Source organism: Sander vitreus, chromosome 18 (assembly GCF_031162955.1).
Source record: "Sander vitreus isolate 19-12246 chromosome 18, sanVit1, whole genome shotgun sequence".
NCBI lineage: Eukaryota > Metazoa > Chordata > Actinopteri > Perciformes > Percidae > Sander > Sander vitreus.
In genome coordinates, this window is record NC_135872.1 from 27709598 (window position 1) to 27736046 (window position 26449).

A 26449-nucleotide genomic window follows, 5' to 3' on the forward strand; every position below is an offset into this window, starting at 1 on the left:
ACCTTTCTGATCACAGAATAAGACAAGATTCTAAATGTGACCAGACATTCAATGGCAGCTTTCAGTCTTGACAGTCCGTGTGATATCCAGCTGTAGTCTCATCTGCACACATCATGGAGGCAGGTTTGAGCACTTTAAACACTCCTTTGTGTTCCATTTGTAATGCTTATATTTTGCCTACATTTGTAATTAAATTGGGCTGTTTCTGATACAGATAACACTGCAAAAGGGGACAAAATGTGTATTAAATGAACATCTAACTGATTGTTCTATAAAACTACATTTTAGTCAATTTCACTTAAATACAACAGAGACCTAAACACTGCACTCTACAACTTACCTCTCCCAAACTGTATCAAGTTCCTGTTGTCTTTATGTTCGAAAAAGAAAAATGGACCGCAGAGAAAATCAAACAGATATTGTTCTGATGCAAGTCTTGTACGGAAGAGGATTAGGGCCACATGAGAACATTTTATGGCAGAATTCTGAGAAAGACTTCTTCTTTTTTCTCAGACTTCTGACTTTAATCTCAGGATTCAGAGTTTAAACTCAGAACTGAAATAAAATGTTCACACGTGGCCCTAATCCTCTTCCGTAGCCATGTCATCTACACGGCTGTGCTAAAATAAAAAATAAATTAAGAAATACAACAGAGACAAGCTTGCCTTGGTGAGGGCGAGTTCTCAGGAGGCTGGTTGTCCCACCGCTGTGACATCAGCACGCTGAGCTCGGCCTCTACCTTGTCCAGCTCGGGCCCGGCCTCCTCCTCATCACTGTTGCAGTGGTAGCTCCCGGCACCAGGAAGGGACTGGGACTGGGAGTTCTGCCTGACGGGGGCCCTGCAGAAACCATCGCTCTCCAGTCCTGCCAGCAAATCGATGATGGCCTGGTCTTGGCTGCTGTCTGCATGGACGACAAAAGCACAGCATTTAAAAGAGATTACATCACGTGGCTGCAAGCAACAACTTTAATCTTGCCCAAATCAATCAATTTAATCTAGGGCTGCACAATTAATCACAATTTCATTAAAATCGCAATATGCACTAGTGCAATATTTGTTAAAGGCAAAATATGTGTCAAACCATTCTGAATGAAGTATTGTGGTGCTTCAGGAACATCCTGGCCTAAAAATCCTATCCTGCAAATATATCATATCGTGCAGCCCTAATTAAATCAAGGCTATGAAGACTTTTTGTTTCTTATTTTGTTTCTTACTCCCTTTATTTAGAGGCTTTCAGTCACCACATCTTAGTCAGGCATGCCTTATAGTGATATTCTCAGGATAAGCTGAGCTATTAAGAAACCCCATCAATTTGTCAATTGGGGATATGTTTATCCACAATTTGTCAACACACCACAAATATCTGTATGTGAAGAAATGTGTCCATGTGTGTGTAAATGTGTTCCAAAGTTATACGGACAGTGTGATGAGAAAGAAAACAGTGAAATAAATCATGAAAAGTGAACATTTGACAAACTATATATACACACAGGTGCTGGTCATATAATTAGAATATCATGAAAAAGTTGATTTATTTCAGTAATTCCATTCAAAAAGTGAAACTTGTATAATGTATACATTCATTCCACACAGACTGATATATTTCAAGTGTTTATTTCTTTTACTTTTGATGATTAGAACTGACAACTAATGAAAACCCCAAATTCAGTATCTCAGAAAATTAGAATATTGTGACAAGGTTCAATATTGAAGACACCTGGTGCCACACTCTAATCAGCTGATTAACTCAAAACACCTGCAGAGGCCTTTAAATGGTCTCTCAGTCTAGTTCTGTAGCTACACAATCATGGGGAAGACTGCTGACTGGACAGTTGTCCAAAAGACGACCATTGACACCTTGCACAAGGAGGGCAAGACACAAAAGGTCATTGCTAAAGAGGCTAGCTGTTCACAGAGCTCTGTGTCCAAGCACATTAATAGAGAGGCGAAGGGAAGGAAAAGATGTGGTAGAAAAAAAGTGTACAAGCAATAGGGATAACCGCACCCTGGAGAGGATTGTGAAACAAAACCATTCAAAAATGTGGGGGGGATTCACTAAGAGTGGACTGCAGCTGGAGTCAGTGCTTCAAGAACCACCACGCACAGACGTAAGCAAGACATGGGTTTCAGCTGTCGCATTCCTTGTGTCAAGCCACTCCTGAACAAGACACAGCGTCAGAAGCGTCTCGCCTGGGCTAAAGACAAAAAGGACTGGACTGCTGCTGAGTGGTCCAAAGTTATGATCTCCGATGAAAGTAAATTTAGCATTTCCTTTGGAAATCAAGGTCCCAGAGTCTGGAGGAAGAGAGGAGAGGCATAGAATCCACGTTGCTTGAAGTCCAGTGTAAAGTTTCCACAGTCAGTGATGGTTTGGGGTGCCATGTCATCTGCTGGTGTTGGTCCACTGTGTTTTCTGAGGTCCAGGGTCAACGCAGCCGTCTACCAGGAAGTTTTAGAGCACTTCATGCTTCCTGCTGCTGACCAACTTTATGGAGATGCAGATTTCAATCAAGATTTTTAAGTAATATTCTAATTTTCTGAGATACTGAATTTGGGGTTTTCATTAGTTGTCAGTTCTAATCATCAAAATTAAAAGAAATAAACACTTGAAATATATCAGTCTGTGTGGAATGAACGTATACATTATACAAGTTTCACTTTTTGAATAACTTTTTCATGATATTCTAATTATATGACCAGCACCTATATATATATATAAAAACAGAATAATGAACAACGAATAAGCCTATTAATGACATGAGAGGGCTTTACATAAATGTAAGTTTTAAATTAGTAAATTCCGCCAGATGTCCCTCATTTTAGGCCGGATGTCCGTCCCCTTCCTCTTTCTTTGTGTTGGTGTTCTAACCTCCGGTGGATTTGTGAGGACTATGGTTAACTGCTCCTCAGATCTCTGCAGGGTAAATCCAGACAGCTAGCTAGACTATCTGTCCAATCGGAGTTTTCTGTTGCATGACTAAAACTACTTTTGAACGTACACATGTTCCACCAAAACAAGTTCCTTCCTGAGGCTATTTTGCAGCGTCACCGTTGCTCTGTGTGCGTTTGTGTGTGTTTAACGCCGCCCAAGACGATTGTGATTGGTTTAAAGAAATGCCAATAAACCAGAGCACATATTCTCCCATCCCGGAATGCTGTGTGGACGAGCCAGAACCTCCTCCACAGCGCTGTGGAGGAAGGTCAGGCAAAGCGAGACTAGTTTTAAATAAATGTTTAAACACTAAAAGGGATGAGAGAGTGAGCGTGTCGGAGCTGTGTGTGGCTCTCATACCTAACAGGGGCGAGTGGTTGGATGTCTGGGAGAGTGGGAGGAAGGTCTGGCTGTTTTCCAGGAGACTCAGGATTGCTTCCTCATCGACGACAGCCTCCTCTGGGATTTTAACACTGCTCCTCACAGAGTCTGGGGACAAGAGGACTGTTAGCATCACTGAAATGCCACACTTTATACGTCAGGCAGACCTGGATTGAGATAATCTAAAAAGGGAGGGAGGGACAGACAGACAGACACACACAGATGAAGATACACTGACACACACACAAAGACGAAGATACACACAGACGAAGACACACTGACACAGACACACAGACAGACGAAGACACACTGACACAGACACACACTGACACACACACACAGACGAAGACACACTGACACACACACACAGACACACACACAGACGAAGACACACACACAGACGAAGACACACTGACACACACACAGACGAAGACATACTGACACACAGACAAAGACACACAGACAAAGACACACAGACGAAGACACACAGACACACACACACTGACACACACACAGACAAAGACATACTGACACACACAGACGAAGACACACACCCCCACCCCCACACACAGACGAAGACACACACACACACCCACACACAAAGACACACTGACACACGTTTTGTGATCTAACACAAAAAGTGAATGAACACTAATGATGACTTCAGATATCAATGATATTGTAATGTATATTGATATATTAAGCAATGTTCTCTTATTCCGTAACAAGAAAATATACATAAATATAATAAGGTCAATGGAAAGGCTGTAAACAAATACTGATTGATACAATCAATAGCTCCAAGACAGACCTAAGTTTCAAGAAAAAACATTTCACTTCACTTTGATTTCTGCCATAGTGCTCTTTGTGTGTGATTTTCTTGGTAAACTCTATTTCAGCATTTTATAAGCACAGGTTCCAAGCATCCCCAGTAGTACAGGAGGTCTTTCATCACCTGGCTGCAAGTGCCTGTGCACCTCCACAGCATTAGCGGGGGTACACGGCAGTCCCTCGGGAGTCAGGGGGTCAGAATGGAGAGTCAAATCACCGAGAAGATCCTCTTGGTCCTCCCTCTCGCTAACACACGAACCTAGTGTCCTGAGCAGAGGAAGACAGAAATGAACGTTTCCTTCTAGAATTACATTTTATCTATTTCTGCATACGTTCTTTGAGGAGGTCCTCAGGCTCAAGGATTCCGGGAACAAACAACTATTTATTGCAACACAGAAAACACAAACTTTGATTAACCGTTAGAAAAATCATACCAGTGCTCTAAGGGTAATTAAGCTAAGACCCCAGTTAAAGTTAAGCATATACTGAAAACAAGCAGACAGGTCAAACACATGCAAGACATGAGCATCAGTGGAGTTACCTGAATCACAAAGCAGAGGACCTTCTGGTGTCTACCCCCATGCAGTCATGTTTTATTAGCATCTCTTTACTGTGGGTCTTAATCAGGGGAAGTGCTCCGATTACTCTGTGTGAATGTGTACAAAGTGTGTGTGTGTGTGTGTGTGTGTCTGTGTGTGCATATTAAAGTGTGTGCAGCTAAGTGGTGTGTGTCTGTGTGCTGGAGAGGGAATATGAATGGAAAACAGACAGGCAGGCAGCCAACACTCGTGCTTTGTATCCCTCCAGGTCGCTCTCAGCTACAGGCTGCCTATCCATGCTGCCCTACTGCAGCGCCTAGCAACTCGCCACTTAGTGACTCTGAAATATTGAAATGTAGACCAGGCAGGCGGCCGCCGCTCACAAGTGGAACCAATTTCACAAGAAACCGTTATAAAAAAAAAAATGAGTTCCATTTGAGGTGCTACTCCTGAACTGATCTGAACTAGAGGATGGATACCCGAACCGGGCCAGGCCGGGTTCGGACAGATATTTAGAAATGGTGTTCGGGTCGGGCTCGGTCACATCAGCGCGATAAGGCATTGAACATCTTAAATTTAAAAAAGCTTATGATGTAGGTGTGTGCCTGTGTTAACGTGCGCTTGCCGTCGGGCTGGGCTCGGTTACTGCTCTGATGGACGCGGGCCGGGCCGGGATCTGCACTCCAATCTGAACCCTGTGTGGAAGAAGGTTCTTCACATCTGATTAAACAGCAGAGCGTTGCGCCAGAGAGGTTAGAGGTTGGAACTGAATATGAAATGCCCTCAGGCTATGGATTCAGTGACTGGAGGAATGCATGGTCAACTGTAGCTGCAGGATCAATTCAATCTTAGACGCGCGTTGTGATAACGAGCCCTGAGAGCAGTGTGTGGACAGGTGAAGCTGCAGAACGCAGCGGCTGAGCCCTGCAGCAGTTCACACTCCTGTGGAATGAGTCCAGATAGAGCCACAGCATTGGTGGAGGACAAACACCTTGCACTCACTTTAAATAATGAAGCAGGTAAAGCCAGCATTTTAAACGATGCAACCATGGCTGTAAACATATGAAATCAATGGGGGATTTTTGTCAGCGTGTGTTGGAGGTTAGGGAGAGAGATTTTACTGCAGTCTCATTGTCATTCTGCCGGGTCGTCTGAGGAAAGGGCTCCAGAGAGTCAGCGCTCACGTGCCATTGTCTGGCTGTCTCTTAATTAGTCTGCTAGCTAACGACTTTAGAGGCGACGAGGGAGCGAGCCTGGCAGGCGTCGGGAGATTACTGCAGCGATTAACACATAAGCTAGCAAGCCACGCCCCCCTCCCCTCGCTGCCTTCACTGGCTCTGCTTTAATGTGAATGAATGATGGTCCTGAGCAGGGAGAAATACAAGGAGGAGGAAAAGGAGTAGATACCCTTCTAGGGCATATCATTGCACTGAGGTAACAGAAACCATTCTTACATGTTGTTATATCTGATGAAATGTTTCTGATGAATGAGATGAGGAGTTATAGTCGTTATGTGCGAGATATATATATTGAAGTATACACTACCGGTCAAAAGTTTGGGGTCACTTAAAAATGTCCATTCCACTCCATTCCAGACAGAATACCAGCTGAGATCAGTTGCATTGTTTTTTTAATCAGGGCAGCAGTTTTCAGATTACATCATGTGCTCACATAATTGCAATAGGGTTGACCCCAAACTTTTGACCGGTAGTGTATATAGTGTGTGTGTGTGTGTGTGTGTGTGTGTGTGTGTGTCTCACACACACACACAATTTTCAGAGGTTTTCATTTGGAAATGTCAAATGTTTAAATCATTAGCTTCTAGCAGTGTTATACTGTAATGATCACATTCTACATTAGTTTAATTTTACAGTACACTTTATAGAGATTACAGTAGGAACATAAATTTAACAGTATAATGGCAACCAAACAACTGGCAGTATTACTGTTTTATATACTGTATTATACTGTCAAGCTTAAGTACTGTAATAGTAACTGTTACAGTAATAAACTGTTAGATTACAGCACTGTATATCAACAGTTTCATGCTGGTGACTGTAGCTGCCAGTAGTATACTGTAATTTAACAGAAACATGTGTTAGAGTGTACTCCATGCAGTAAAGGGTTAAGAGATTTGGAGTGTTTGTGTGACAGAGTGCTGGACTGAATACATAAAGCAAGATAAAACATTTCCAGCGAAGCCTGCAGTGCCAAGTGAGACCTTGAGAATACAGCAACGACAGTAGCGATGCGTGATAGAAAGGGAAAGCCAACGGAATGGAAGTGCCAGGCTATGAGCGAGTATTAACAGAGAGAGGGACTGAGGCTACATTTACATCGCTACCTTTTGGTTTAAAAACAAATATCTTTTGCTACGTTTACACCTCACGTTCACACTGCTCTGGTGTTTCAGTAGCCTGGCTCCGCCCTCTTACGTACTTTCGCTCAATTTTCATTTCCCTTCAGTACTCTGTCTGGGTTTGCGGTATATTCTTGGGTTTTCTCCGACCAAATATTTGGTGGTCCAATCAGCGAACAGAGGGAGTGGCTGAGAACGATGACGTCGAGGACGTGCACTAGAAAGATGCGAGCGAAGCCATTCGGTCCGTTGTGGCAACGCTGCCGAATATCCAGAAGTTAAAGCCCGAGCAAGAACAATCTTTGCTGAGTTGTGTTGGGGGCCATGATGTTGTGGCCCTCCTCCCCACGGGGTTCGGGAACAGTTTGATTTTCCAGCTCCGTTAGTGGTCAAGGAGTTGGCTAAGGCTAACGCTAGCAATGCTAATACTAAATATAAGCCATGACGGTCTCCGCTCTTGTTGCACATGCACATGACATATGTCACGACCAAACGTTAGCGACTGGTTATGGCAGATCCAGAGTGGCTCTGGGCAGATCCAATAGTTTTAAACTTCAACAGAGTACCCGCCTTCAAGGAAGTTAACACTTGTCAATCGAGAGAGGCCAGACTCTCTGTACAAATGAAATGGACCAGAGTCTGGTAGGACCAGGCTAATGTACCAGAGTCTGGTAGGACCAGGCTAATGTACCAGAGTCTGGTAGGACCAGGCTAGAGTACCAGAGTCTGGTAGGACCAGGCTAGAGAACCAGAGTCTGGTAGGACCAGGCTAATGGACCAGAGTCTGGTAGGACCAGGCTAATGGACCAGAGTCTGGTAGGACCAGGCTAGTGTTTCCGAGCCCCTAAACCGGAGACATTTGAAAACACTTCTGACCCGTTTTAGTTTGGAATCTGCGAGGTTGTGTTTCAGTGTCAACAGCCACAAACGGAGACCTTTGGCAACACCGACACTGACGCCAACGTTTCGTCGCCTGATTGGGTCATAACTAGGGTCTGGCAATATATCGATATTATATCGATATCGTGATATGAGACTAGATATCGTCTTCGATTCTGGTTATCGTAATATCGTGATATGACATAAGTGTTGTCTTTTACTGGTTTTAAAGGCTGCATTACAGTAAAGTGATGTACTCTTCTGAACTGACCAGACTGTTCTAGCTGTTCTATTATTTGCCTTTTCCCCACTTAGACATTATGTCCACATTACTTTGTGGGCAGTGGTGGCCTAAAGGTTAAAGAAGCTAAAGAGCTTGTACCGGGAGGTCGTCTGTTCAATCCCCAGGCCAACAGGATAAAATCTGGGTGGGGAAAAGTGAAAGAGCAGCACTTGTCCCTCCCTCATTACCACCACTGAAGTGCCCTTGAGCAAGGCCCTTAACCCCAACCGCTCCAGTGGAGCTGCTCAGTGGCAGCAGATCAGACTGTGGTTGTACTGGGCAGCTTCCAGGTATGAATGTGGAACTGTGTGAATGTGATCAGGGAGTTCCTGCAAAAAGAGAGGCTGCCTCTTAGGGAACCTTCCCATGAATAAATAAGGTTAATAAAAATACTGATGATTATTGACAACTTCCGTGTAGACTACTTCAAAATAAAAGCACTTCCTGTGACGGTCCGCAGTAAAACTAAATTACTGTTAAATAAGGTTGTGTACCTTTTCACATATCAGCTGTAAATCAAGTACTGTAGATAATGTAAATAGTGAGTTTTAATCACACTATAATTGACCATTTCCTTTAGAGTGTTTTAAACTAAACAACACAAATTTCTTATTCAAGTGCTTTAAACAAACATTTCACAACACCCCGGGCACACGCAGGCCCAGTATATACGAGAATGTTGATGAGATGTGCGGTTTGGGCGTGTTAGTTTAAACGGAGATTCTTTTATTGGAGCTAAAAACAATTGTATGTACGGAGAGCGCTTTTGGCTCAAAGCTCCGCTTGAAAACCCCCAAAAAAAACGTAGGGGTGTAAATGTAGCCCGAGACAGTCAGGCAGGAGAAGAGTTGAGAGCCGCCAGCAAGCTCTCTGGGAGTGAGAGTGTGAGTGCGTGTGTGTGTCTGTTCCCACGCCACATTGCCCCCCCCCTCTGTTCCTGTCTGATATCAGAGTTTGGTGAATAGAAGCCATCTGGATCTGATGCCCGGCTGCCGAGTCAACTGTACTTTTATTTATAACAGGAAATACTTTCCGCCTGTACAGTACATGGTGGGAGTGGGAGGGAGGGATGTGTAAGATTTCACTCTCTCCTTCCCCCTCTCTCTGCAGCCGTTCTGCCTCCACCCCCTCGCTACATCTGTTCTGACTTCACTTTCTCCATCGCTCCTTCCCATGTCCTCCAACCCCTGCTGTCTCTCCCTCCCTCTCTCTCTGGCCCGAGAGGAAAGGAGGCGGACAAAGACACATGACTGAGAGGCACAGGGAAACTGAGGACATGCAACGGCTTCATAACAGCTTAATACAAAGAATCTGAGATGAATTTGGTCTGTGGGTTACTAATGTGACTGGAAGCATCTTGTGCTTCTTATGTTTCTCTCTTCCATGAGTCCCAGCTTCCTGCCAGTGACTATCTGCTCTTCCCGGGACAGCTGTCCAACAATGACTTCCAGACAGAATTTGTCGTGAAACAGGGTGAGGAACTTACACGTCAAACTCATTCTCCTTCAGAATCTCCTTGAATCTCTTCATGAAGATTTTCTCGCTCTCCGTTGACGTGACAAACCCGCGATCTGGAAAACATCAGACAAACGAGTGTTTATTGTGCGTTCGTCTTTCCTGGAAACTGTCTGATCTAAGACTCCAGAGTTTTTCCAGATCCAAATTCTCAGCTACAATTAAAACATTGTGGTCAGTAATTGCTGTAAAGTATGCCAGCAGTGGTCGCTGTCAGTGGAGTTATATCACTTAATCACAACAATAAAACAGGACTGGGTGTAATTTCATTACCAATCATTACTGAACAACAGACTCTCTTTGTGAGACCTGGACATTTGCACTCGAGGGTGTTTAAAGCCCTAAACGTTTCCTTCCAGGTAGCACTGCGACCGTTGACTTCAAGGCACCGAACCCTAACCATAACCATAACCATTGCCTAATCCTAGTGCCTTCCAGGCAGCGCTGCCTGGAAGGAGACGTTGAGGACGTTGAGGACTTAAAGGACTTCATATTATGAAAAAAACACTTTTTCTGGGATTTGGGGTGTTATTTTGTGTCTCTGGTGCTTCCACACGCATACAAACTTTGAAAAAACCCATCCATGCTGTTTTGAGTGAGATGAGGGTTTCTGAATGTGTCCTGCCTTCAGTCTCCGGGGTGAGCTGTTCAAAATCTGCACAGCTTTCTACGCCAACCGTGGCTAACGCATGCTAGCTCGTTCTCAATGGCAAAACACTGCTACAACACTAAGGCATAGATACCCGACCCGAGCCCGAAGGGCCCAGATGGTACCCGACGGGCCGAGCTGGGTTCGGACAGATATTTAGAAATTATAGTCGGATTCGGGTCGGGCTCGGTCACATCAGCGCGATAAGGCATTTGCTGTAAAATGGTGCTGCGGCTCCTTTAAGAGAGCTCAGTGCATGTATAAAGTGGGCAGAAGAGAGATAGAGAGGAAGCAGACGTGTAGATGTGACCAGAGCAGAGTTGGTGGAATAAGTTGAAGTTTTGTCCGAGATAAACTCCAGACTGAAAGCCAAGTTCATTCATCTGCTCACCAGAAACGGGATTTTAACTGACGTTATAAAATGAATAACGTCGGCCCTGGAGGTAACGAGTCTCCCCTGGTTTTCTGATCACGGTCGGAAAAGCAATCAGGAAAGGTTAACACATTGAACATTTTAACAGCTTATTAACGTGCGCTTGTTGCCCCGTGTGCGCTGATGCGCTCATCTGTTGACATTTCCGAATGCCTTCCTACAGTTGCTTAATAAAAGCGGGCTTTCCATACAAACAAACGTAGGCTACATGTGTCATTAATATGAGAAAACATGAGATTTTAACTGTGTCGGGCCAGGTTCGGTCACGGCTGTGTCGGACGCGGGCCGGGTTCGGACGGAAAAATTCGGCCCGATCAGACCTCTATACAACACACACAAGTTCACCCTAATCTACAAAATAAATGGTAAAGAACTACTTCCATGCCCCTGTTCTGCAGGTATTCCACACAAAGTTGGAAGTGCGCCCTCATTTAGAAGTCTCCCGGCTAATCATGCCTTGTACTGCTGAAGTTGGAGAAACAGCTAGCTAGCTCATGTAGTCCTTACCTAGCTACTGAGCATGTGCGACTGCCAATAAAGATCTTACAGAAATTGAGAGGTCTCACTCTGTAGCTAAAACAGAGACCTGAACACAGGGTGAAAAGAGGAGCTGCAGCAATGTGCAGTACAACAAAAAAATGGTGTTTTTTGAAAATTAAACCATGTAAACCTTTTCCGATACAATCTCAAATTACAATTATGAACCTGAAAATGAGCATAATATGGCCACTTTAAAACACCGATAAACGACATTTGCATGTCCCATCTCTACACAGTCAGACCTGGGGACCCTGTGTATCTGGATCTAGGCCTGCACATGTCAAAGCAAACACGTTTCATCCCAACACAGCAGAGGCTCTCTGTGTCGAAAGCAATACTTGAGTAAAAGTACAAGTATCTTACCAGAAAATGACTTTGGTAAAAGTTGAAGTTTCCTTTTAGAATATTACTTGAGTAAAAGTCTTAAAGTATCTGATGTTTCTGTACTTAAGTATCCATAGCAATTTTCTGATATTAAATGTACTTAAGTATTAGAAGTAAAAAAAACTTTGATTATGAACTTTATGGCCAAAGGTATGTAACGTTATCTTCATCACTACTGTCGTCGGGGTGGTCATCGTCTGTTACCACGGCGGCAGAGCCTGCACCAGGTGCCTCCATGACGCTATCAGTCATTATGCTTCCTCCTCTTCTTCTTTAGTTTTGGCCTAAGGTTTTTTACATCACCAACTGGAATGGAGGGTGCATTATCTTGGCAATTTAGGAGCAATGATTCGCCAAACTTCCTTTTTTTTCAGTGTAATAAATTTCTTCAGATTTTATTTTGTAGTAATGAGTAACGAAGACGCTGCGAGGAAATGTAGTAGAGTAAAAGTAAAAGTTTCCGGAAATATAAATAACAAAGTAAAGTACAGATACGTAATATTTTTTTCTACTTCTACTAGTAGAGTAGTGCAGTATTTTTACTTCGTTACATTACAACACTGCGGTTTGGCAAGATTATAGTTTTTGTTTGTGGTTAGAGGACAAAGCTGTTTCACCAGTTCTAAGAATGGCGATAGCGTGACTTGTGTAGGTAATGGAAAAGTCACTGGAATGGGGCTCAGCAAACGACACAAAGACAAACATACTTGCCAGCAAGAAGCTCAACATGATGAAACAATACGGTTCGCCACAAAAGAATTTGTATTGCCTCAAAACACTGTCATAACTCATAGAAAGCAGAAAGGCTGGCACCACTGAAATGAGACCAGCCCGCCGTAGCTTTGAACAGTTTTTATTTATTTTTTAAGATTATTTTTTGGGCATTTTCAGCCTTTATTTTGATAGGACAGCTGAAGACATGAAAGTGGAGAGAGAGAGAGAAAGAGAGAGAGAAAGAGGGGGGGAATGACATGCAGCAAAGGGCAGCAGGTCGGAGTCGAACCCGGGCCCGCTGCGTTGAGGAGTACACCGCTATATGTGGGCGCTATCCAGCTTTGAACATTTTTGATTGAATTATATTAAGCATGTTCCAGAACTTCCACGGTCCTTTGGTTATCCAACCTATAAGATCATTAATTACAACTTCTAACAAGTTACAGTGCTCAGCATAAGTGAAGACACCCATGCTAAAGTCGACTTAAAAGAGCAATTAAAAAAAAAAAACATCTTTTGGAAATTGATCTTAATGCCCTAATTAAAAAAAAAAATAAACCTTTAAGGACACCAATTTTCTTTGTGAATGAATAATGTATCATAAATAAATAAATGTTCTTCCTTAAAATAGAGGGGGCATAAGTCAGTACACCCCTATGTTAAATTCCCATAGAGGCAGGCAGATTTTTCTTTTTAAAGGCCAGTTATTTCATGGATCCAGGATACTATGATCATGATGAAGTTCCCTTGGCCTTTGGAATTAAAATAGCCCCCCCCCCACATCATCACATACCGTCACCTACCTAGAGATTGGCATGGTTTTATTTCAGTTAGCCGAATAGCTGGTTTGATTGTCATTGAGAGATGATCTTATGGAAAGTACCCCATGCCAATCTCTAGGTATGGTGAAGGGTATGTGATGATGTGGGGGGGGGGGGGCTATTTTAATTCCAAATTAAATAATAATAATAATAATAATAATATAGATAACATTAATCATCAGGATGCATAGTATCCTGGATCCATGAAATAACTGGCCTTTAAAAATAATAACCTGCCTGCCTGCTTCTATGGGAATCTAACATAGGGGTGTACTGACTTATGCCCCCTGTATTTTAAGGAAGAACATTTATTTATTTACGATACATTATTCATTCACAAAGAAAATTGGTGTCCTTAAAGATTGGATATTTTAATTAAGGCATACAGATCAATTTCCAAAAGATGTTTTTTTTAATTGCTCTTTTGAGTTGACTTTAGCATGGGTGTCTTCACTTATGCCGAGCACTGTATTTTCATAGTTAATTCAATTCAACTTTATGTAGTGTCAAATCATAAGAGTTATCTCAGGACACTTTACTGATAGAGTAGGTCTAGACCGCACTATAATTTACAAAGACCCAACAATTTCCCACGAGTAAGAATGTGGTGCAACAGTGGCGAGGAAAAACCTCCTTTTACTAGGGCTACTAGGGGAAATATGCGATACGTGACAACGTTGTTGAATATCGTGATAACGATATTACTTGCGATAAATTAACAGATATTAAAGTGTATTCACTTCTGCCTTCCTGCTGCTTTCAGTATTGGGCTAAAATACAACCCATTGCTTGTTGAACTTATACAAATAAAAGTTTAACATTCTTTTATTGAACAAATTGAACATTGAATTGACAACAACAGGCACCACTAAACGAAAACAATATATTGTGCAGCCCAACTTTTTACAGGCAGAAACCTGGGACAGACCCAGGCTCTTGGTGGACGGCCATCTGCCGCTACAGATATATTCAGTTAGGTGATCATTTCTAACAGTTATGATAGCATTGTACATTGTGCCAAAAGTAAGCCCCCTGAAATGTGGGTCCCTTATTATTATTGTGAGCACAACCACGGTAGGTGGGGGAGGTCAAAGTTGAACCAGGATGTCAGTCAGTCTCCATTGTTTTATATGAATGTATCTATTAACCTCATATACTTTAGTAAACTACACCAGAAAGGGGGTTGGGGTGTCCCCGACTTCCTTTGGTTCTAGTTACACCTGAATATAATCTCTCTACATTTCATCCAGAAACCAATTTCGTACAGTTTATTATTTCATAAAAAAATATTAGAGTCTTCTCATTTTGTACATTATAACAATTCTACAAGGCCCCTTCAAGTTGTACAGCGCATGATTCAGACGTTTTCTTGTGGGAATTTCAGCAAATGAAGGCAATAATTGCCCTAGAAAATATTCAGTCAAGCACTAAATGTGGATTAATCCACAGCTATAAATAGTCCCCAAACTACAGTGACCAGTTGTGGTGGGTAATACATTGACCATTTGTAAAAACATAAACTATATCTGTGAACCAAGATCTTCAGTAGGAACCAATGGGTTAGGGAAGTGAGGAAGTATTGAGAGACAAAATAACACATTGATAGTTCTGGTCTTTTCATACGATTTTTTGACAATAACATAAATATAGAACATTTCTTGTATTTTCCATAGAATTAAAAAGGTCGTTGGCACCTTAACATCTGATGACATTCATTTCGGTCAGCAACCTTTGAAAGAAGCTCAGTAACAAATCAGCCCAAAATGGATACAAACACAGGGTGAAAGAGTTTCTTGTTTGAGTGATCTGATAGCGATTAATAAAATTCTGAAATTGATCTTTTAATATATGCCTTTTCACCATGTATGTGGTGAAGTTACCCCCATTTTTGGGGTGCTAAAACGATACTTTTAAAACAGTGCCAGTGCCTAAACGGTGCTTGAACCGATACTTTAAAAAAAAAAAAATAGGGTAATAGGGAATAGGGTATTTTACAATAACTTTAAATGTACCACGAGGCTTACTAGTTTCAAGTGAACGCACCGTCTGTGTTGTTTTTCCGACAACAGCAGCTGCAGACTGCTTAACGTCCCGCTGTTGGAATCCTCTACAGTAAAATACAGACACCCTTTACACCGTTTAGCTGTCAGCATTTTAACCATGTTTAATCCAGCTGCTAGCTAACGGTAGGCTAACGTTACCTGCTGTCGAGTGTAGTGTTAACTAGCGCCATGTGCAGCGATGTTTCAGTTGCCTCCAACGTCTGTTTCGGAGCTTCAGAGAGCAGCGCAAAAGGCATTTAATTGGCACCGAAATGAGGCACTGAAATCAGTGTGATTCAGTCCGGTAGATACCGGTCGTTTAGGCACCGGTGCCGTATTAGCACCGGGTTTCGGTACCCAACCCTAGCGATACTACACATGGTCCGATACCATTATTTGCTTCCCGATACCAATACCTGAACTTGTGTATGGGCCGATACTGAGTACCGATCCGTCACCACTGTGTGAGATATATTTTATTATGTTTTAACAGCTGTATACTACTAGGGCTGGGTATCGTTCAAACATGTTTGATACTGGTAACGATACCAGTACCGTGACTTCCATACCAGTTCCTGAACGATACTTTCATCGATACCAATTTCATAAAAACAAAAAGAATTTACATTACAGCACAAATCTTTCTATTTATTTTTCAGCTCCTACTACGTGAGCCGTCTCTGTGTAACTTAAGTTTTTGTCTGCGTGCCTGTATGACGTGTAACGTTAGACAGCCAATCACAAACTTGATTAGCATACCGGTACCAGCATTTTAGGCAGTTTCGGAGGCTTTTCGGAATAACTCTAGGCGATACCGTCCTAGTTTCTTGTGCCACAATGATCAGAACGGAGTCTCCACTGTGGATCTGCTCACCTTGTGACTCAGGAGTTTCTACCTGGGAGGCCTGGTTCTTCTCTCTCCTCCTCTGCTTCTCGTCCTCCCAGATGGCCTGCAGGCCCGGGTTCCTGCCAATCTGATCTGGACACATAGGACAGTCACAGCACAGTGTGTCAGCTAACAATGCATCCATACTGTTACACAGGTTTTTATTTGAAGGTCGAGCAGAAATAACGAATCAAAGCGATGCCAGGCTTAACCATGAAATTCTCATACATAATGTAGTTACATTTTGTTAACAGTGAGAACAGTTTTTATACACTGTTATAGAGAAGATGGAAAAGTAGGAGTCAGAACACAGGCACTGCCTGTCCTGGAGTTGCCTCTCCTTTCCTTTCTTCACTCTAAGGACAGATGATCGTTGTGGTTTACGACTCTGCGTCCAGCCTGATCTACATCATACGTATAAGTACTGGAGAAATGTTGGACTTTAATACTAAGAAACCATGTGTCAGCAGTCCACTACAAAGCCGGTCTGTGATTGGCTACGACTGAAGGGATGGTAAAGGGAAAATATCCTTTGTTTGTTTGAGAGCCTGGTTCAGATTGACACTGTGGACAAAGATGGTTTTCCCATATAAAGCCACAAACAAAGGCATATCCTTGGCATCCCAGTTAGAGGGAAAGCCAAAAAGATGGGTGTTGTTTTTATGTTTTTGTTTTCAATTTAAACCATGCCAAGTTTTTAGCTTTGTTATCAACATGTGGCGACTAGTCCTTCTCTTTGGATCGATGTAGTTTTGTTGGGCTCTCTCTTCTCCCTCACAGTCTAAAATAAAATGCATCCAGATGTATAAAACCTTTGGATATTGAAAACTGCAACAAAGAGGGCCAAAGACAAAGTCCCTAATCCTGGTATTTAGACACATTCTGCTGAAAGATGCAAAAGCAAACAGAAGCAATAGTTGCATCTGCTCGGGGTGTGCATGGCTTTGTCAGATAATGCCATCTGCGTTATGGGTTTTGTTCAGTTCAGTGAAATATCCCTCCATCCTGGATTCCCCTCATCTCCGTTCAGTTCTCCCTGTCTCGGTTCTCCTGTGACAGTGGGCACAGGTCAGCGCCACACTGTTTATGTTTAGGGCCGCTAATGGATTTGATGGGTGGAGCGCGTCAGAGGGAAGTGCTCCGAGCAGCTGTGTTCTATTAGTCATCTCAGCCAAATGTGCTACACCTGGGCAATATATCCACATCAATATATGAGACTAGATATTGTCTAAAAAATGTGGATATCCTAGTATTGTAATATGATACAATGTTGTCTTTTCCTGGTTTTAAATGCTGCATTACAGTTAGGGCTGCACGATATGAGGAAAATATCTAATATGATTATTTTGACTGATATTGCGATATGATTCACGATATTGGATGGAAATCATTTTTTCAAAAAGATTACAGTGTAATTTTTGCAATGATCTGTACCAAACAAAGATTTTTTCTTTGGTCTGTAGGATAGGATTTGTAGGCCGGGACGTCTCCGCAGAAGCACAACGCGTAAAGCTACATTGTGTAAGAATTTCTCCCATCTAGCGGTGAAATTGTACATGACAACCAACTGAATATTACTTTCTGCAGACGGTAACTTAGCCTACTTTGGACTCATCGTTCCGGGTATCACTGTCACTGGGTCACGAGCCAAAGCATTAAGAGATTGTTGTAGCGACAAACGTAATAATAACTTTGATTAATATAGCACATTTCATGAAACCCACGGACGCTTTACACAAGTAAAGGGGGACAAGGGAAAAGAAAATAGTAAGCCAACACAAACACAGACTGAAAATAAATAAAAACTGGGCACTAAATGGAAGGGGGATGTAATTAAACCCGACCGAGATTGACTCGAGCGTCCGTCGTCTTTCCTTTCCCCTTTAATCTTTTAGTTGGTCTTCGTTTCATTTCCTTCTCTCCTGTGATGGCCCTGCCCCAGTATCAGCCACAACTACAACAGATAACTTCTAAAATAACATTAAAATACAATTAGGCCTATATAAAGACATCTCCTGCTACCTTTGACCTGGCTGCATAGCCTTTTCCAGTGTTACAAAGAACTCTGTGACTCTTCATTTTTTATAAACTACGTGTTTAGTGTGCAAAAAGTACAATATTTCTCTCTGAAATGTAGCGGAGTAGAAGTAGAAAGTGGCATGAAAAGAAAAGACTCAAGTAAAGTACAAGTATTAATTCAAATTTGTACTTGAGTACAGTACATGAGTTAATGTACTTAGTTACATTCCACCACTGCGCGCGTCAACCCAACAATTTTGGCGCAATATCGACATCGATGTATTTGGTCAAAAATATTGTGATATTTGATTTTCTCCATATCGTCTAGCTCTAGCTGCACCTCAGCAGAGTACGACCTTTCACCTCTCTGTCCGGCATCTTATCCCTACGGTTGTGTCAGAGTGGCCTACAATACTGACAAAACGACTGCTGGAGGGGTGCAGCAGCTGTGAGGCTGTCCTAAGTGATCTCACTTTCGATTTCCAGGCGGTTGAGGACGTCTACAGCCACGGCATCGACCTCCAGCTCACAGGTGCTCTGCTTCTCCACCGCATCCAGGACCAGGGAGCTGCAGGCAGACACACAGCACAGGGAACTCAGAGAGACAGAGGGACTCAAATGCTTCCAGAGACAGTCAAATATGTTGTATTGCCGCTTCAAATTCATTTTGGATATCTGGAGATGGAGTATATATGAAGGATGATATATGAAGTTTGACTTTTATGGCTTTTTTTTGTCAGTTACCATTTTAGATGTCTTTATTTTTTTGATTTCTCTATTTAATAGGAACAACGCACATTAATCAACATGAGCACAGAGTCCAACATGTAAATGTGCCATACAGGATCATTTTCATCTTCATTTCAGAGGAGATAACTATAGAGACCTAGGAAGTTAAAGTGCCCATATTATGAAAAAAATATTTTTTTCTGGGATTTGGGGTGTTATTTTGTGTCTCTGGTGCTTCCACACGCATACAAACTTTGAAAAAAACCATCCATGTTGTTTTGAGTGAGATACGGTTTCTGAATGTGTCCTGTCTTCAGTCTCCGGGTCAGCTGGTCAAAATCGGCAGGGCCGTCTACGTCATTGGCCGAAACATTTGGTGTGTGCTAACCACTTTAGCTAATACCACATCAGCTAGCTGTTTCTCCAACTTCGGTCAGTACAAGGCAGGATTAGCCGGGAGACTTCTTCTAAACGAGGGCGCACTTCCAACTTTGTGTGGAATACCTGCAGAACAGGGACATGGAAGTAGTTCTATACAATTTATTTTGTAGATTAGGATGAACTCGTGTGTGTTGTAGCAGTGTTTTGCCATTGAGAACGAGGTGGCTAACCGCTAGCAGGACGTGCCTAGTCGTAGGCGTAGTCCTACTGCGAGCAAGTAGCTAGCAGTAGGACTACTAGCTACTTGCTCAGTAGCTAGTAGTCCTTACCTAGCTACTGAGCATGTGTGACTCCTAACAAAGATGGAACAGAAGTGAGATGTCTCACTCTGTAGCTAAAACGGAGAGCTCAACACACAGGGTGAAAAGAGGAGCTGCAGCAATGTGCAGTACAACAAAAATATGGTGTTTTTTGAAAATTAAACCATGTAAACCTATTCTGGTACAACCTCAAAATACAATTATGAACCTGAAAATGAGCATAATATGGGCACTTTAAATGTTAATTAAATTATTCCCTGTTTTTATTTTTTAAATTTGGATTGTTATTATTAGTTTTTTCATTATTTACAATAGATTTACAATCAAGACAGGAGGATTGATGAGAACAGGAAACGTGAACACAACTTAAAACAAAATATGGGGTAATCCATTTGACAAAAACAGATGGGGCAAACTTTGAGAAGGGAATAGTCTCTTGCAGAATGAGTGGTGTTCAGTTCACAGTAGGAGCGAATGCAGCAGAGGACTCACCAGGGTATGGCATCCTCCTCCCAGCGGACAAACGTGCCCCCCAGGGTGCTGTCGTCGAGCTTGGAGGTGCCGGGGCTCTTCCAGGGGCTGACGCTGGGACGACTGCTGGGAGTTTGCCTGCCTGGGACCGCTGCTGCGTCTTCTAGAAAGCACACACAGGCACACATATATTAATGACCCCTGTATTTATTTATTTATTAATTAATGTATTAATATCATCATCATCTATTGTTTGAGTTTTTGTAGTTGTTTTTACTTTCATTATGACTAACACAACTCTCTGCAACTATTTATTCTATTTTAACTCTTATTGTGTTAATTGTTGTGTGGCTTGTGTTGTATATTCTTCATGTGATGTCTTCCTGCTGCATAGAAATTGCCCTTTTGGGACAAAGAATGAAGTGAACTGAACACAGTAGAGTACACAGTACTGTGAGCTCTGACAGGACAGGAGTGGTCCGCCAGACTGCAGTACAGCAGCAAAAAGTAGTCAAATAGCCCCAAACAATTTCTAGAGGTGTTGAAATTAATCAAATAATCGATGCATCCAATCGTGGACATGGACGATGCTGCATCGATTATCGGCCGGACCATAATCGATTATTTCTGTTTACAATTTAATGTAGGCCTAACGACATTTCTGTTTACATATTCGGTTATGTTTTGCACATTCAAGAAGTGCCATGTGCTCAGTGCTGTAGTTTATTTAGTAGTAGAGCACTGCAGAATGTTTGGTTTTTGAAGCTTGAAAAGCTATGAATTAAATATGCTATATGGCTTTAATAGAAAAATGTATTTGGCGCATCGTGATGCATCGAAGACATGATAATCGTAATCGAAAGATCAGTCACACCTCTAACTATTTCCTTCTGTTTGTTTACAGTAACCAGCCGTTTTGTGTAATAATTTGACCATTAGTAGAAATTAAACTATATCTGTGATCTAGGGCGTAATTTCCAAAGTTTCCAAGTTTGTTTATTAGTTTGTTGTTATTTTTTTTAGCCGTCATCGCCACGGAGGAGCAGGACACAGAGCCCACCCTCACTTTATTTTTTACCTCTGACCAGTTTGCATGCCTGCAGTGGAAATTGAATCTCACAATACTGAAATTGTATTCACACACAAAACAGGGGAACATTTTTGACTTCACATAATGATTCAGCCCCTATATTAAACAATAACACATCTTTCTCTTATACATAGTTAAGTATTCTTTCTGGCAGAATTCATTTTTTCCTGGATTTCGTATCACATCAGTCCCTTTAAATGGGTGTAGAAATGCAGGAAATGGGATTCAAATGGAAAACATTTTTATGGCAGGGGACCACCCGTTTTTGTCCCTTGTACGATTTCATCTGACAAATAAAATGGATTGATTTATTGATTGAAAGCTGTCATGGACTTCAAAACACATTAAGGCTTCCTTTCCTCTTAAACTGGCCCCAGTCCCTTTTACCATTCTTCCACTTTAATCCCAGATTAAGAATTTGCTTTCAAGTCTGAGCTTGAGGGGAGAAGAAAATGTAAACAGGTGTACCTATTATTGGGGTATTTTAGTGTCTTTGTTGTACGAGGCACTGGAGCCCTTCTTTCCATTGATTGCATCAGTGCAGAGGTGGATCAAACATTGGGAAGCCGGCTTTAGTCGGAGGGGAGTCAAGCATGAGGATTCTGAATATCCTGTCCTGAATCATTATTGCCTTCCCATGTGAAGGTGGCCCTGCTGGGCCAGGTGCTCTATGGGAGTGTTGGGAGAGAGCAATGATGAGAGGGGCTGTGATCAAACAGAGTTGGCAACCAGGGGTTTAGTCTCCATCAGGAGGAATTAGAGGTGGGCCTGGGAGAGTCAGGCTCACCCAAGATCAGAGGAGGAAACGCTCAGCGCGGCCCAGTGACTGCTGGGTGCACTGCCTGAAGAGCAAACCTTGTGTCCCCACTTTTCAAGAGTCAGTTCTAGGGCTGGCTACAGAATTCAATACCATTTTATTTTGTAAGTATTGAAAAATGCCTCGTCATTCAATACCTAAGGAGTAAATGTCATCAGTGTCAGTGAGCCAATCAGCACGCAGCATGCTTCTACCAAGATCTAATAATGTCTGTGATTGGCTGTTTAATGTTCCACGTCGTAGAGGCACGCAGGAAAAACTCGACAGTATGCTCGCGTAGTAGGAGCTGAGGAGTTTTTGTGCCGTAATGTGTGATGTTGTAATTTCTTTTTGTTTTATAAAGTTAGTATCGAAAAAAAGGATCATTTAGGAACCGGTATCGAAGTCACGGTATTGGTACCGAAAACCTTTGAACGATACCGAGCCCTAGTCGGTGCACGCCTACAACATATTTACACAGAGATATCAAATGACTGTGGCTCTGCTGTAGCATAGAGCAGGCCGTGGCTCCATATTCTTTAGACTGGTGGGAATGGGGGTTATTGCATCTGCTGGCTCAGGACAAGCAAAATAAAGGATTTCCTACCAAACCAGAGGACAGAAGGGCATGGGTGCACTGCCCCAGCTCCCTACAGCAGCTGCTGTGCATCGTCAGTGGTTCTTTAACTGAGACTCTGTAACTTTTGCTGAACAGCAGCTCCTGTGGCCATGAATGCCAATGAATGGATAGTGGCACATGAGGCTTCAATTCATTCCCTAGATTCTCTCGAGTCTGTTGCTTAAAAGACATATTTATTTAGTTATTACTAACAAACATGTCACCCGTTGACATACACTGTGCTTATTTTATATTTGTCCCAGAACAATTTAAATGTTTATCTGAGACATGCTAAATCATAGTGTTACAACAGCACAAGTCAGTGATCTGATGCAGTAATGTACAATGACTAGCTATGTATAGTTTGCTACCTTAAGCTAACATGGCCACTATAAGCTACAGGTTATATCAGATCAAGTATCAATCAATCCATCAATCAATCAATCATGTAAGGCTGCAGCAGCAAACATGATGCATTTTATTTCTTGCGAATTCAACTATTCATTTTGCTTTAAAGCTACTAAAATCAAATCTGTGATGTGTAACTCACCGGCATGATTAGATCTTGGTAGAAGCATGCTGCATGCTTATTGGCTCGCTGACTGACTGTATTGACTGATGAGGTACTTTTCGATACACGATGCCTAAAAAAATTATATTATATTATATATATATACACACACACACACACACACACACATATATACATACATACACTATAATTAAGTACTATAGAACTATAAAATAAGTTCCAAGAAGCTCTCCAATCTCTTCCATTCTTCAGTGCCTAAAAAGTATTGAATTCGGTACCCAGTCCTACTGTTAACGGATTGAGTGTGTAATGTAAAAGGGCTTGTGATAAATCCACAGATCATTATCACTGTCACCCAACTCTGCAGTTCCCCCCCAGCTCTACGAATGTTTTAGCTTTTAGCTCACGGTTTTGGTTTTATGATTTGCAACTTCAGTATTTTAGTTAGCTCTCAGTAAAAAGTTTCCAGGCAAACCAAGCAGCTGTTTTTAACGAAAACCCTCTGATAAACCAACGGTGTGCTGCCCAGTAAAGGGCAGACAGACACAGCAGATGGCTAGCTACACCACAAGACAAAACATGAAAAGAAGTGAAGGCGACGAGAGAGACGAAAACAGAGAGAGCTTTCGAAAGACGACGGAGGCATCCTGAGGCTGAGGTGAGATCAGGACTATCTTGTGTGACTTCCCTGGCCTGCTCTCCATCCCTGCCGAGCCCAGGGGAACGACGCAGTGAGCAGGAAGAAACCCAGCAGAGACAAGAGACAGCAGTGTGGGACTCGTGTGACAGCAGAAGTAGGCCACAGGGGCAAACACATGTGTAACCTAAGATCTGCCCCAAACAGACAGGAGGTAGGGGCTGAGGGCAAATGTCAGATTGTTTTGTTTATGATTAGGTTTATGTCAGCAGTGTAATCAAACACTAAAATTTGAAATAATATAACAATGACTGATTAGCTACAAGCAGGGGCGTGGCCGTAATTTCCGCAGTGAAGGGGACAGACTGTTCAGGAGGAGGGTTTTTATTGAAAAGATCCTCCACCATTTGCCTCTCCAAATCGCAAATTCCAAGTAGCCTACATTTTATGTATGATTGATGGAAACACTGACATTCCATACTGTTTTACTGTCGCATCTTGCCCAATGGGAGGCCTGCTAACATTTTGAATGGCCACACGGAGGTGGAGCATGCCAACGATCCCAACATGTGGTACTAAAGGTATTCAATATGCAAAAAGACAAGACATTTTTTCACATTTGAATCTATTACTCACATGAACATTGGAACTATTTTGTGGAAGAGGGTGTGTAAGTGTGTGTGTGTGTGTGTGTGTGTGTGTGTGTGTGTGTGTGTGTAAGGGGGATTTTTTGGCCATAATAGTCCAAATTTGGTGGCCTCTGGCACATTATAATGTCACTATTCCATCATATACACTTATCTTAATTATTGCATTGAATGAGTTTTCATTTCCTCCCTTTATTTTTTGTATATGTTTTTATTATATATTATTTTATATTGCCTATAGGAGTCTATCAATCAACTGATGCAACCTGAGTAAAATGAACTACATATCGCCTACATGTGATGCGTTCAAATCAACTCGGACGTGTGGGGGACGGAGGGCACCGACATGGCAAGTGCGGGGGACATGTCCCCTGTGTCCGCTGTGCCCTTGGCTACAAGGAAAACTCTTAAAAGACACAGATACAGTCTCTTCCATTAAGGAGAACCCCATCTATCGTGCACCGATCACTCGTCCTCTAACCATATTCCCTGGTAGTGTTCAGCAGCACAATGTCACCCTAACAATGCAGGAATGCGTGTGAAATAAGACTTGAACCTACCTCATGTAACTCATTATGGTTTCAATTATCTACTCATTTTGCCTTTATTTAAAAAAATAAATAAAAAAATAGCATTGGTATTTAAGATACCTTCATCCAGGATTAAAAAATAAATCCTCAAACTGCTTTCAAAGAACCAAATTAGCTGGATGAGAATAAAGAGGATTATTTTAGAAAAACTAAATCCCCTTCCCTTGTGTCATTGTCCCGTACCTTTGTTGTGGCCCCTGCGGAACTTGACAGCCCCCAAGTTCAGCAGGTTCATGCCGTACAGATTGTAGTCTATGAAGAGCTGCAGCAGGTAGGGGATGTGGCCCTCGTGGGGCTGGTAACTCTTGTTCATCACCGCTCCGCTTTGTAACAGCTCACAGACCCTACGACAAACAAGAGATTATTCCATAATGAAAGATAATTGGGGTAGAAAAAACAGCAACACACATTTACTTATTAACGACAATTACACAAACGTAGCAGTCGTTTACCCTCGGCTACACAGTTCCAGGTTGTTTTTGGTGCCGCTGGGATGTAGATTAGAGGATGATTAGCTTCTCCCTTTGAAATCTGCCACGAGTTTGGCTGTTAGCGTGAGGCTGGTGCTACTCGCGTGACGACAATCTCACTTTCCAAGTTTCTATTAGAGCCCGACCGATAAAGGATTTTTTTTTCCGGCCGATATCAATACAAATATTTGGTGATTTAAAATACGATCTTCCGATATATCGGCCGATATATACATTTAATTAAAAAAAAAATCCAGAAATTCCTAACAAAACATGAACAGATTTCCCTAATATTAGTTATTTAGGAGTCCTCACTAAAATATGATAATGCAGTTTAAAAATAAACTTGTCATAACAGAACAGAGGCACATCACAATATATCAAAGTTCGGATAAATAAAATGTATACAAATACAAACTTAAGATATTAAACTTAAAGTCAAAAATCAGAGTGTTGCCAGAGCGCCCTCTGTTGGACAGACTATGCAACGCCAACACTCAGAACATGGTTGAAGGGGGGTTTTGTCCATTTTTATTTTATTTTTTAAATATTCATTTATCAGAATCATTATTTGTCATTATAAATGATTCTGATATATATATATATAAAAAAACACACACACACACACATTTATCGGCCACTATAAATGCCGATACCAATAGTTTGGAAAATGCCTAATATGGGCCAATAATATAGGCCCGCCGATATATCAGTCGGGCTCTGGTTTCTATGATCTAATTTAAACAAGCTACCACAACTCCAATGAGAAAGGCATGGAAACCCATTGCTCTGGAAGTAAGGAGATTTGTTGTGCTCCGATATAATTGGAATGTTGCCTAGCGGAGTATAACAATGAGGTGCTAAATGCAAGCGTGCCCATAAGAGAAAGCCAGAGAGTGCTGCAGTACTGTCGTCTGTCTGAACACGGCCTGAGAGAGAGAGAGAGAGAGGATTCAGAC

The 26449-nt window shown here is 42.1% G+C and overlaps 1 protein-coding gene across 3 annotated transcripts in view; it reads right to left on the reverse strand.

Annotated features, from left to right (window-relative positions):
* rev3l (REV3 like, DNA directed polymerase zeta catalytic subunit) overlaps nucleotides 1-26449 on the reverse strand; it is a 99329-nt gene that overhangs the window by 34219 nt on the left and 38661 nt on the right. For all 3 annotated transcript variants that reach the window (XR_013503453.1, XM_078275153.1, XM_078275152.1), the window contains exons 4-11: nucleotides 25204-25364; nucleotides 20131-20272; nucleotides 18682-18776; nucleotides 16178-16282; nucleotides 9692-9776; nucleotides 4270-4412; nucleotides 3294-3422; nucleotides 666-903 (exon numbers count right to left, since the gene is read on the reverse strand). Coding sequence is in view for 2 of the 3 variants with exons in the window: in XM_078275153.1 (XP_078131279.1) it covers nucleotides 666-903; nucleotides 3294-3422; nucleotides 4270-4412; nucleotides 9692-9776; nucleotides 16178-16282; nucleotides 18682-18776; nucleotides 20131-20272; nucleotides 25204-25364 (1098 nt within the window). In the remaining variant the exon portion in view is untranslated. The remainder of the gene's footprint in view (nucleotides 1-665; nucleotides 904-3293; nucleotides 3423-4269; nucleotides 4413-9691; nucleotides 9777-16177; nucleotides 16283-18681; nucleotides 18777-20130; nucleotides 20273-25203; nucleotides 25365-26449) is intronic.